This window comes from Aythya fuligula, chromosome 27 (assembly GCF_009819795.1).
Source record: "Aythya fuligula isolate bAytFul2 chromosome 27, bAytFul2.pri, whole genome shotgun sequence".
NCBI lineage: Eukaryota > Metazoa > Chordata > Aves > Anseriformes > Anatidae > Aythya > Aythya fuligula.
The window spans coordinates 1,336,084-1,349,349 of NC_045585.1; the positions used below are offsets into that span (position 1 = coordinate 1,336,084).

The 13,266-nt window shown below is 49.6% G+C and overlaps 1 protein-coding gene across 1 annotated transcript; it reads right to left on the bottom strand.

Annotated features, from left to right (window-relative positions):
• Nucleotides 1-1,449: 1,449 nt before the first annotated feature.
• On the bottom strand, nucleotides 1,450-11,426 carry ANXA4 (annexin A4). The gene is made up of 13 exons (XM_032204154.1): nucleotides 11,371-11,426; nucleotides 8,583-8,639; nucleotides 7,358-7,433; nucleotides 6,476-6,570; nucleotides 6,078-6,191; nucleotides 5,829-5,919; nucleotides 5,295-5,374; nucleotides 4,858-4,914; nucleotides 4,302-4,395; nucleotides 3,666-3,761; nucleotides 3,115-3,173; nucleotides 2,646-2,768; nucleotides 1,450-2,381 (listed from the first exon to the last, which is right to left on the bottom strand). Exons 2-13 carry the CDS (start codon nucleotides 8,583-8,585, stop codon nucleotides 2,322-2,324), a joined length of 948 nt encoding a protein of 315 aa, XP_032060045.1. The 5' UTR covers nucleotides 8,586-8,639; nucleotides 11,371-11,426; the 3' UTR covers nucleotides 1,450-2,321.
• Nucleotides 11,427-13,266: the final 1,840 nt, after the last annotated feature.

Below are 13,266 nucleotides of genomic sequence, written 5' to 3' on the forward strand. Positions count from 1 at the left end.
GGAAATGCACAGGAACCAGGGGTCTGTATCCTGGGAAGAATACAGGGATGCTGCCTGCACGTGCAGGAATGGGATCACCAATGTTAAGGCAGAGCTGTGAGCTTGCCTTTCACCCTGCCCCCTGCTCCAGGGGTCCTGAACTCCACCCTCTCATGGTGGAGCCACCAGAGGGTGGAGTCCACGTTCCCCACAATTCCCTTCACATCCTCCACAATTCCCTTCAGATCCTCCAAAATTCCCTCCACATTCCCCACAAGCCCCCAGCTTGCTGCTGAGCACAAGGCCCAGCAGAGCTCCTCTCCTCGTTGGCTCCCTGTCCCTTGCAGCAGGCAGTGACCGCAGTGCTCCAGGAACCTGGAGAGCTGGCGTCCTGCTCTGCTGTCCCTCCAACAGACCCCAGGGTGGTTGAAGTCCCTCACAAGGACCAGGCTGGCATACGTGGGGTTGCACCTACCTGTCTGTAGAAGGCTTCATCTGCTTGTTCTTGTTGGGTGGCCTGTAGCAGACTCCCACTACAATGTCACCTAGCCCTGTCCTCCCTTTAATTTTAAGCCACCAACTCTCAGCCAGCTCCTTGTCCATCCTCAGGCAGAGCTCTGTGTGCTCTCGCAGCTCTCACACAGAGGGCAGCAACCCCTCCTCATCTTCCCAGCCTGTTCCCAAACAGCCTGTGTCCTTCCATTGCAATACTCCAGTATGGGAGCAATCCTGCCATGTCCTAGTACGATTTTGGCCCTGAAACTGTACGCACATCTCTAAGTCATCACATTAATTCCTCATACTACATGCATCAACATACAGGCACCTCAGGGACACACCCCAGCATGTTGGGTTCCTAGAAAGGGTTTTGGGGATTTCTCCACAATGGTGCCTTGTAGGCATTTCCTTGCTAACCTGCAGTGCTGCAGGACTCCCTGTCTCCCCAAGAGGGAGTCACTCATTACAACTCGCTGTTTCTTCCTGGTGGCCTCGCATGGTAAACCACACACGTGGTTTATGGTTGGATTCCTTGCTTGGAGGCACGTCTGCCTCCTCTTAATGTTGAGGGCGGCAAACCTACTTTGTAGCTGTAAGTCTTTACATGGGGCAGGAGCCTTCCTCTGGTGCCAGAAGTCACCAGCTTAAGTCACAGTCACCAGATTAGAGGCTGTGATGTGGGCTGCAACATGGGGCTTGCCTGGAGCTTGGTAAAGCCTGTCCAAGGCCCTGGAGCACTCTGGAGGCAAGCATGACCCTGCTTGGAACAAAACAAGTGACAGAATGGCACGTAGGCCATACTGGCATCGTGCCCTCAAATTCCATTGTGAATCTGTGATGCCTTCAACAGAGCATTATACACCAACAGTTAAAAAAACAACAACAAAACAAAAAAAAATTAAAAAAAAAATGAAAAAGCAAACAGGAAGCACATTTTGTAGAGAAAAGAATGCTCAGCTTAGCAGACAGGTGTGTAGGGCTTGGAAGAAAAGTTTATTTTAGCAGTTGGTATGGAATTCCATGTCACACTGGCACCCACACTGGAGCTTCTAACTGTAGTGTTATACAGGAGTCCCACCAGCCAGCGCTGGTAAGATTTAGTAAATGACTCCAGCACAAGGCATCCCACTATAAGGCATCACGTAGTGTTGATTAAACATGCTTTGGGTACAGGCCATTCCGTAACGGTACTGCTTTATCCAAAATAACTGTTTGTAATAAATATAAACATGATGATTTACACTCCCAAGTCAAGTAGGACAGACCAAGGGCTGACCTGTAACTAGGCCTAGGGCAGCAAGGGTTCTTTCTGATGTCACCAGTGTCAGCTTCCCTATCTTCAAATCTATAGGCAACATATACATAAAGCACAAGGCTGTTAAGGTTCCACACTAGCAGAGAGCAAGTTAAGATTTAAATATGATTGTATTTTACATGATTAATTTTCTTTGGTTTTTAATTATCTTGCAAAAGCTGAAGCAAGTCTATATTCTGCACTCTCCCCGTATTGATGAGGTTAATTTTTCGCTCTGCAGCTTCCTACATTCTGTGTCCAAATTTGCTTCAGTTGATAAGTTTTGCTGGTAAATGCAAAGGCAAAAGGACAGCTTGTCAGAAAGCAAAAACAATGTAGATTTGGTTAAAGTGTTCTGTTTAAGATGGGCTTTACTAGCCCAAGTAGTATATAAATGGGTGTTGTGAGCATAAAAGCTTATCAAGGGTTAAATGGAATTGCCATTTCATTAATTAACCTAAGTCAGTACTTATAGCAATTAATAAGCTATTTGGGGAAAGAAATAGAAGGAGCTAAATCCTTATGATGCTTCCCATCATCCAGGCATCATTTAATCCTCTCCACCGCAGAGTCTGAGCAGAACTTTTCTGTAGTCTCCTGAGCAATCTCCCTGGAAAGAAAAGAGAAAAAGGATCATGATTTATTTTACAGCTCTATGAAAGGCTGGATTCTTCCAGCACATACATTCCCCCAACCCTTTTTTTTTTTCAGGGTTTGTATCCTTTTTGACAATGAAAATTCAAGAACATTTTCGGTACATTATTCTAGTGTCTTAATTTCATCTGCTCTAAAATACCCAGTAGGTGTCAGGTAGCTGTCTCCTTTAAGCCACTTAGCAAATCCAGCTCTTTGTTTCTAACACCAAGAAGTTTACCTTAATGAAGGAGTAGAGAGATTTCCCATACATGGTCAGGAATTCTCTTCTGATATCGAGCATATCTATTTCAGAGCGGGACACCATCACTCGGATCAGCGTGTTGTCATCTGTTCCCAGGCCCTAAAAAGCAATCCAACCACATACAACTAGCTACAAAATGTTTTGGATAAACCAGTGAGAGACACAAAGGTTTTCTTGCTCAGTCTTCTGCAGAATCTGTTGCTAATTAGAGCATTTTTGCATTAAAAGTGTGATCCACTAGCAGCTTTCTGCTGAGGAAGAATATTACTTTGAGCTTCAGGAAAGTCTGAGCTCTTCCAGAAAAGCTCAGATCTATTTCCCCATTAACAGTAGTGTTTATCTAATGATTGCTATGATGCTACCGACTTGAGCATGGAAATACAAGCCAAAAAAAAAAAAAAAAAAGACATCAAAAAAAAGAAATCTCACATTAAAAAATCTTTACCTTCATGGATTTGTACAATCTTTCAGCAAAATATGCAGGTTTATTGCGCATGCACTTTACTGTAAGAGATAAAAAACAAGAAATGAAGGTCAATAAAAACAGGAAGAGAAGGTTTTCCACACCTTTGCAGAACTTTCTTAGCGGAGGTGTTTGTTCTGTGAAGATACAATTAAAGGCTGACAAATACCAGGTGCAATGCAGAGACATCATAGAATGGTTTGGGTTGGAAGGGATATCCACAGACAGCGACCTGCTGTGAGCTGACGTCTCTGTGCTTAGTGCACAGCTGTATGCTCTTTAATGCTTCAGTGCCTCCTGACAGCAAATGTCAGCTGCCAAAGCATCACTTGGCCAAGTAAACTATGTGATAAAACACAACACTTTCTCACCTGATTGTATCTGTATAGTGTAAAAACAAACAAACAAACAAAAAAAACCACACAAATAAATCATGGCTGCCTCCTGTAGCTATGTAAAGCAGTCAAAACAAGATGCAACATCTCTAATTATGTAATTAATTTGCAGACAAAGTTTAAAAGCAGGGCACTCACCCACAGCTAGCAAAGCATCTTCAAGGTCTCCTGACATCTCAGATTTAATGCTGTCTGTTATGTCCTTATTAGCAATCCCTCTGTATACATCAAAAACTAGGAGGAAGAATCCGTGATAAAAAGTCAGAGAAATTCCTGGCGGCATGAAGCATGCAAACCACAAAGGATCACTTTGCAAGATCAAGCACCTCATATTCTGCATGATCACTGTATCATTACTGCAGCATTGTAAACTAAGTCAGGGCTGTCACAGAGAAATAATTCATTTTAATTATTAACTGTGTTGCTAATTGGCCCACCATGGCTGCTAGCATTTCCAAGACCTGCTAGTTAATTATGACAGTTTAAAAGCTTAGCTTCTTTCCTCTCTGCCCCAATGGGAGTCAAACTTTATTATCTCCAATTTAAAAGCTGGAGTAGCAGCAAGTTGTACCTATGTTTTTTTTTCTCAAGCCCCTTTTAGTCTCAGGAGGGAATAAAACAGCCTGAAAGAAATGGATACAACTGGGCTCTCTCTAGGACACCTGCTGCCTCAGAGGAGTTTGCAGTTACTGAACACATATGAAGACCTACAAAAGCATGATGCTCAAACAAGGAAGGAAAAAAAGTATTCCAGGACACTGTGGAGGGTCCTACCTCTTAGCAGGTGACACCTGTTCCGTGTACAGAGGATGGACATAAATTGCACCTCATCTGTTCCCCACTTCTTCTCCCCCGCTTCATACAGGCACTTAAAGACAATGTGAATAGACAAAATAAGGCCAATGGGGAAGACTGGGTGTATATAAGATGAGATTTTTACTTCCTTGGTGCTTGAGCACTGCTGGCCTGTGGTCTGTCTAGATCACAGATGTTTTCCAACATCTAATGAAGCACAGCAACTCTCAACGGAACTGTCATCTCCCCTGCCAAACACCCAGTCTGTTTAGAGCTCTCTCATCAGAGCCTCGCAAACAAGGCTTGAACCATTACCCCCATTTCACAGCCTGAGGCACAGAACAGCAGAGAGGTTCTCTAAGGGTCAAAACTGAGAACAGAGACCAGGTCTCCACCTAGGGTGCTGCTGTCTAACGTAGCTTCAGGTTCACTCTCTTGCCTTGAAAAAAAGAGAGGTCTTGGAAAAGCAGGGATTCACCATGCATCATGTAGAGATGAACAGACTGTTCTTGCAAGGAAGAAAATTACTACACACCTGAGCATCTTGCTGAGCAAGGGCATCATCCACATACATCCCCTCATCTCTGTTTCCCTGCAGACATACAAGGACAAAAGACTCAGTTCACCAGAACAACTACTGGAAGCAATTCCCTATTCAAAAAATAAAAAGTTACTGTAGGAGTATAATGGAGTCCTTAAAAGTAAACAGCAGCTTACAACTACAGTGAAATATGGCTCAGACCTGATTGTACTTCTGAGATGAGCAGCAATCCGCTTTACCCGGGCCATTTTAAAAAGAGCCCATTGCATGAATGCATGCACAGACTCCTCTCCCTGCAGAAGCTGGGTTTGAAAAGCAGGCAAGGGGACACACGAGGTGAAAAGTGAGATAAAAGCCATCACCATTGAACAGAGAGGCATGCCTATCAGCCACAGGAAGATTCATCCCCATTTCCCCTAGACTGGGCTTACCGTTGCAAGGGACACGAGGACTCTGCGAAACATGGAAGATGTGTCAGAAACAATGTCCTCCTCGAGGGAAGAGCCATATTCTAGAAGGAGCACACACACGGACGGCATCTGTTAGTAACAGGTCCACCTGGATACTGTCCATTTGCCAGTCATAAGCTAGGTAAGTACAGAACTGTGCTCAGGGCTCATCATTACAGTTCTCCAGCCATCATAGTTAGTGTTACAGCCCCAAATTAAGAAGAACAGACAGTATACAACTGGCAATAGATCCATACATCCATAACACCCCACCCCATTTTATCTACACTAATTCAATTTTCAGTGAAGTTCTAGTCTCTGAGGCTGTTAGCAGTCTTACTGTTGACATCAGTTTCATCCAGAGGTTCTCTCTGGACAAACGGTAATAGCTGGTCTGGCCAATTTGTCACACTTAAAGGCTAGTGGACCCCTCTCCTTCCTCTCTGTGTGTGCATGCTTGCACACGAGATTGACTTTTAGGCAGTATGACAAGGGCCAGCAGTTTGCACTACTTACGAAGCCTGTAGGTCTCATTAATGCGCCGAATCTCCTCGTTTGTGCGAGAAGCCAGAATTTCAATCAGGCAACCTTCATCTGTTCCGGCACCCTAGGGAATTGCCAAGACAAGATCCAAGATGATACCAAAAACTGCTTCTGATGTGCAACCAGGATTCTTCATACAATAGTTAATAATCAATAAGAAATTAATTCATATCACACTAACTTGACCAGAACTTAAGCAATACAAAAGGAAGACTTCCACACCTTCATAGCTCTCTTCAATTCGTGCACGTCGTACAGGGTGGTAGGAGTCATCATCCCAATGATCACCCTTTCAAAATTCCCACTCAGCTCAGACTTCAAGTCATCAATCAAATCCTAGAGGGCCAAAAAAAGGAGAAGAGAGTTGGAAGAAGGTACAGCCTTAGAGAACAGAAGGAACTAACACTTTCACCACTTTTCTTCAGGCTCCAATCCTCCTTACACAAATAGTTGCTCTGAAGTGAACACAAACAAAATAAACTTGGCCAGGGGATGGCTCCGCTAATCGTACTGTTATGGAGACTGGATTGTTTTTCACTTTTCACCCAAATGACATAACCTAAAAGTTGTCCCCATCGACCAGTTAAAAGCACAGTCACTAATCTCTGCAGACTACCTACCCTGCCGATAGTGCTTTTATAGGTGATCAGAACTTGCTGACGTTGTGAAACGTTTAGTTTGGTCAAGATGTCAATGATGGCATCTTCATCCGTGCCTGAAAGAAACAAAGGAAAGCTAGTCTGGCTGCTTGCACAAGCACCAGAAGTGTCCCCTGGCCTTGTGCCATCTTCTGTCCCTTACACAGCCTGCTTCTCTAGGACTGGGACTAGATCTGTGTACAGAAGTGCCTCAACCTGGCCAGCAGAATGGCAGAACCGTACTGCAGGAGAGATGAGACTGGAGACAGACTAAGGATGTTCTTGTGGCCAGACCTGGATTTCAAGTTGGGCTCAAATCTCAGCATGACCAAGTCATTTGATTCCTCTCAGTGCTCTTGTATCACATCAGAAAGCTCAGTGTAGCACCTCAGAACAGGTACAGGGTCCCCAGTCTGTGGGATTACCATCATAAAATACCTATGAGCAGCTTGGAGACAACGCTGAGAGAGACCACACACAAATTCACAAATAAACAGACAAGGTACCAGCAATGAAACATTAAAAAACCACCCTTCAGCACACACTGTGGTCATCAGTGCTGTCCCCACTCTGACATTACCTTCCATCCCTTTGCACTCCTGACTTTGTTTCCATTCAGACACAATCCCCACCGACCAGACTGACTCCATGTATTTAAGAGCACAGAGGGTGCCAGGATCCATACCACCAGAGGAGGCTGCATTTCAGGGACAGGATGCCTCTTTTCATTTCCAAAGAGTTTTTGGGGTGGGCAGTGCACTGGGGCAATGCGAATGGCTAGACTTCCCCTCTAACAAACCACCAGAGCAAACATTCTCAGTGCTGAGGAAAAAAAGGTTTAACCATGGAGGGAAATCGACTTACCAAATCCCTTCATAGCCTTCCTTAGCGCTTGTGCTTCCTGCTCAGCACTGAAACTTGAGACCCCCTTGATTGTTGCCTAAAGCCACAGGAAAGGAGTTATCAAAGGCAGACTTACAGTGATGCAAACATACAGTAGAGTTGGAAAAAAAAAAAAAAAGACACAAAAGATGCAAATATAGCAATAGCAAGTGAACTCCACCCCCTCAAGTGATTTTGTTTCAGGCTTCCATCCCACCCAAAAGAGTGACAAGTCTAGAGGGACTTCCCAGGCACATAAGAAATAAACCACAAGACAGAACTACACAGAGAAGATATCTCTGTATTGCTGCCTGCGTCTTATCTGGTTTGTAATTAAACAAAGGCTGGACACCTGGCATCTCTGTTCAGACCCTGTAGGGGTCTGAACATTACCAGCATTTTCCTATGCAAATAGTAAAGAAATCTGTTCCCATCAAAGGGAACGGAGCCGGGCTCCTCCCAGCGATGCCCAGTGCCAGGCCCAGCGGTGCTGGGCACAAACTGGAGCCCAGGAGGTTCCCCCTGAGCAGCACAAAGCATGGCCATGGCAGGCAGGTGCCAGAGCCCTGGCAAAGGTCCCCAGAGAGGTGCCAGAGCCTCCTCCTCGGGGTCTTTGCACCCTGCTGGATGTGGTGCAGGGCTCTGGGTGGCCCTGCTGGAGCTGGGTGGGACCAGAGGGGCCCAGAGGTGTCCCCAGCCTCCACTGTTCTGTGATTTTGTAATGCCCAGGACGTGCCGTGTTTTGCTCAAAATGGTGATTCACAAACAGGTTCCTCCTGCCTCCTGTCCGGTGCCATCTCTGCGGGGTGACCCTGTCTCCTACAGGTGTCAGTTTCCACAAAGAGACAACAGCAAGGTGCTGAACATTCACGTCGGCCAGGCTTTTGAGAGCAAGGCATGGAAATAACTATTGTACAGATGGCAACCCTGCGGGTTGAGCCAGGAAAGAAGAGTATGCCTAGAGAGTTTACTCAAATACTTGCCCTGTGAATTAATATCTGATTGGGTTTTCCATTAACTTTCAAAGAGGAAAAGCCCATACATGTGGATCACTGACCTCTAGCATGAGGAAACAGGGAAGTGATAAACTCACCCCTAAACTCATAAAAAGACAGTGTTCTTCCTGCTCTATCTACACTCCCCACATTTATCTGATTAGAGCAAAAAATGCCCGGCACATCATGGTACAGAAAACAAGCACACTCACCATTGCTCTAGCTTTTGGTCAATCTGCTATTGTACAAGTCCCTCGGCAGCTCGACAACTGCAATAACAAAAAGAGGGAGTGTCAGTTTTCTAGCAAATAATTAATACCACTCTTGCCACCCATACCACCCTTGCCAGTTAATGACCCTGGTTAAGTAACCGGGACTGTAAAGTATGATTATAATCAAATAATTTCTCTGAGGTCTTCACTGAACGCCCACAGCCTTGACAGCAGCCCTGGGGTGCCTGCTGGGTTGTAATGCATGAACAAAGGCTGGTGTGCAGCAGGACGGGGCTGGGGCATTGCTCCACAGAGGCTCTGCCTGTGAGAGGGATGTCGTGCACCACTCTGAAAGAAGTTTCTGTGGTTAGCGTGATAGCCTGGCTGAGGTTACAAGGAGAAGCAGTGATGCTGCCCTGGGAGCAAGCTGATTTGACTCCCGTCCCCATCAAAACTCAGGGCTGCAACCTCGCCAGGGGAGAGCGTGGAGGTGGGTGTGGGTACGGATGTGTGCAGCACTACCAGCATGCACAGATATTTCTGGAAGGCAGAGACAGCCCTGAGGTGCAGATGAGGATGCCACGGATAAGCTCACTCGGGAACAGAAGCATTTTCCCTCTTCCTTAGAATCTGCTGCATTCAACTCCTCACTTTGCTGCAACCTGTAATTCCTTGTAGCACCGCAGTTTTAACTATTAAACCTCACCAAAAAAAAAAAAAAGTTAATTTTCCACCTCCCCAGACTTTATTTCTTCTGCTCATACTTTTGTTTTCGTGCGCAGGGCCTGTTCCTGCACACAAACACGCCTAAGGTTTTTCCTGTTCCCCTCTCCTACACCCTACACCCACAGGTTTGGTGTCCAGCAGGAGGACAGGGTCCATCTCCCCGCACCTCGAGTTCAGCATGGCCCGAGCTGTGCTCCTTACACTGAAGCCCTGCAGCAGCAACGATGATGCCATGGCTGTCAGATCGCTTCCTGGTCCTGCCCACGGTGCTCCGGAGCTGCTGTCAGTGAGCACAGATCCTTGTGCAACAGCAGCCGAGTCTGTGCTCAAGCTGCACATGACTCTTACAAATCTGGAACACCATCGGGGTGTTGCTGTCCAGGCAAGTTAGCTCGGCACGACATTGGCCACTGAGGTGTTACACGTAGGCACTCTTCCGTGCTTTCCTGTTTTCCTGTACGTTATTACAACACCTACAGTCAGGCAGCGCACGGAAAATTGAGCTTGTTTTCCCTTTCGTGTGATTGTAGATATTAGCAGACAAATTGTGACCTAGACCGCAGGAAAATCTCTTACAGAAATATAAAGGCAGCTTTCTATTTTTTTTTTTTTAATTTACTTTATCCAGAACCTAAATAATGGCTTAGAATTTCACAGAAGCTTTTCCAACAGTTTTACCATTCAGTTGCTTTGTACACAGAAGCAGAACAAGCTGGTTTAACAAGTAGATTTGATGGCAAAAGAAATGTCAATAAACAAGGAAAAGAGGAAGAGATATACGATGAGAAATACGATGGCAGAAAGAAAACCAAACCGAAGGAAATGATACATGTGTTGGATTCAGGGCAAAGGCCCCTGCAATAGGAAACAGCAGCAGCCATAAAACAGAAGTGTCACACGGAATAGTGACTGTGTTAAAGATTCCGATTTCTTCATTCATATTAAACATCCCCGTGAATAAAAAGAGCAGAGCACTGCAGAAGGCAGTGGTTCTAACCCTGCTGTGCAAGCTGGAAACGCTTTTATGTTCCAGCGTGTTTGTGTATGTGGTGCCATAAGGAAAAAGGCACTGAGGTTACAGGGGGAAGAGCTCCGCAGTTCTTTGGCAATGGTCCCTGCCCCTGAACACCTTCCACAGGCAGTGGTGTCCCCATCAGCAGCTCAGGCTGGGGCTCTGGACGGATGAAGCACCCCTGTGCGCTCCCTTTGCTAGTGCAGGGAAGGAAGGCACTGCTTGCTCAGATTTGCCACTGCTCTGCCGCTTCCCACAACTCCTGGCCCACAGCTCAAATGGCAAAAACCAGCTTCAGGGCTGGAGGAACACTTAACTCCGTGCATCAAAGAATTCTGCACGCATAAAGCCAGCTAGCAAGGCACCAAGGTGCCTCGGCTAGCCCCATCCCGATCACGTTTGCTCCAAACCGCACGGAAGGGCCGGGCTTGCTGACACACCACGCCTGGTGCCCTGCCTTGGAACGGGCTCAAGGCACAGCGGCCGGGTGGCAGGACGCATCCCCTCCCTTATTCCCTTATTCCCTTATTCCCTTATTCCCAGCTCTGCCACAGCCGAGCTTTCCACGGCAGGCTTTAGCGGAGAAGCACGTAATTCCTCAGCCAGCACCGCCGCCCTTTAAAAGCAGAACCCAACACCAACACCGTTTCTCAGCCACCAGCCGAAACTTCGGCGTCTTCTGGCCGACCCAAACCCAAACTTGCTCCCCGATGTGCTTCCCTGACCGTGCCCTGAGCGCCCACAGCTCCGCAGGTCGTGACCCCAAGCTTTTGACCACAGCCTGGAGCACAGGACCCGGGGAGGAAAATTCCCTGGGTGCCCCCCGGGACATCTCCGGCTTCTCCCGGTACCGACCCAGCCCGCTCCCCCCTTACAGCCCCTCAGGGATGCCAGGGGACCCCCAGCGAGTGGCAGCGCCCTAAATCCACCCCCCACCCCCTCCCCATCCCCGGCCCGTGCTGTCCCCGCAGGCCCGGCCCGGGGCTGCCCCAAGCCCTCGGAGCCGACCCCCCCGGCACCGGGGAAGGGGTGGGGGGGCCCGGCACTCACCGGCAGTCCCGGGAGAGGCTGGAGCACGGCTCGGCACGGCTCGGGGCAGGGCTGGCCACGGCCCCCGCCCCGCCGCGGGGTGGGACTGACGGGGACGGACTGAGCCCGGCCCCCGGAGCCCTGCGTGGGGCCTCGCGGAGGGGGTGTGGGGGGGGACACAGCGCCCGGGGCCCCCTCCCATTTTGTCCAGCACCCCCAGTAAAGCGCTTTTATTTATTTGTTTGTTTGTTTGTTTGTTTGCACGATGCGACCCTGGGCCAGGCCGGGGGCGGGGGGGCTGTGCGGAGCTGGAGGGCGGCTGTGGGGGAGCTGGGGGGGGCTGTGAGGGGGCTGTGGGGGGTGTGTGAGAGCCTTAGGGGACTATGGGGGGGTGTGGGGGGCTGTGAGGGGGCTGTGGGAGCCTTAGGGGGCTGTGGGAGCCTCAGGGGGCTGTGGGGAGCTCTGGGGAAACTGGGGGGGGCTGTGGGGGGCTTTGGGGGGGTGTGGGGGGCTGTGAGGGGGCTGTGGGAGCCTTGGGGAGCTGTGGGGGGGCTCTGAGGGGGCTGTGGGAGCCTTAGCGGGCTGTGGGGAGCTCTGGGGGAACTGGGGGGGGCTCTGGGGGGCTGTGAGGGGGCTGTGGGAGCCTTAGGGGGCTGTGGGGGGGAGTGGGGGGCTGTGAGGGGGCTGTGGGAGCCTTGGGGGGCTGTGGGGAGCTCTGGGGGAACTGTGGGGACCGGGGGGGGGTCGGTGCCGGGGCTGCTTTGGGGAGCTCCGGGCAGCGCTGGGCACCGGGGGGGGGGGGGAGCAGCCGGGCCCCGACCGCGGGGGTCGCGTGGGGGGGGGGCGCTGAGGAGCGCTGGGCGCCGCCCTGACGTCACGCGGGGGGTGGTGTCACCAGGAGGCCGCCTCCCCACAGCGCCCCCTGGCGGAAGGCACCGCAGCGGTCCTCCGGCCATGACGTCATGGGGGCTGTAGTGACGTCATTCATTATTACTAACGAATTAATATTAATTCGCTATTGATGACGCATTCGTCATTACCGCGGACTGCTTCCACTTTATTGCCGTTTCTCTTCTCTGCTGCCTTGGAATTGAGCTTATTACAGACACGTTCACCTCATGCATGGCCGTATCCTCGGTACCGCTGCTCCGAGTTGCTCTGCAATAAAGCACAACCCTTAGCACAACAAGTGTCTGTGCGATAACAGAATCGTCCAAATCCCTGCTGGGATCTCTGCATAGCTGTGGGGTGGCCAAGCTGTGTGTTGGATGGTGAAACTGGGAAATGCTTGGGATGGGGAATGCTGAGTGGGCCGAGAACTCCTTGCTGGGATGGGAAGGCTTCCTTGGGGTGGGAAGCCATTGGGCTAGGAAAGGAGAGAGATGGGAAATGTTCGTGGGCTTTGAAAGCATTGGGAAGCAAAAGCATTGGGATGAACAATGGCTCCTGGGATGGGAAAGCCTTGGGATGGGAAGTCTTGAATGGGGTGGGTACCATTCCCTGGGGAAGGAAGTGCTTGGAAAAGTCCTCCGAGAGGGGAATTCTTTGGGACGAGATCTCTTTGGCTGAAGAAACGCGTGGTGTTGATGGGACAGATTTCGCCTGGCTTGCTGGGAATGTGCCATCAGGTGAAATGGCAAGGATGGGCACAGCCGCTGAGGCCGAGAAGCCGGTCCTGGGCTGGGTAAGCCTTGGGCTGGGCAAGTGGTGGTGTGGAAGCGTGGTGGGCATGGCAAGTGCTGCGTGGGAGGGCAAGCCTGCTGGGGATGGCCAAGTCTTGCGCTGGGCAGCCTGCTTGGGTCCAAAGCCTGCAGTCCTCCCCAAGATGTCGGCGAGGGGCTGGTGAGCCGTTGGGACGGAACCCCCGTTGCCCGGGTTCCCCAAGCAACCGCCCCACTCTCCAGCCACCATGGCAGG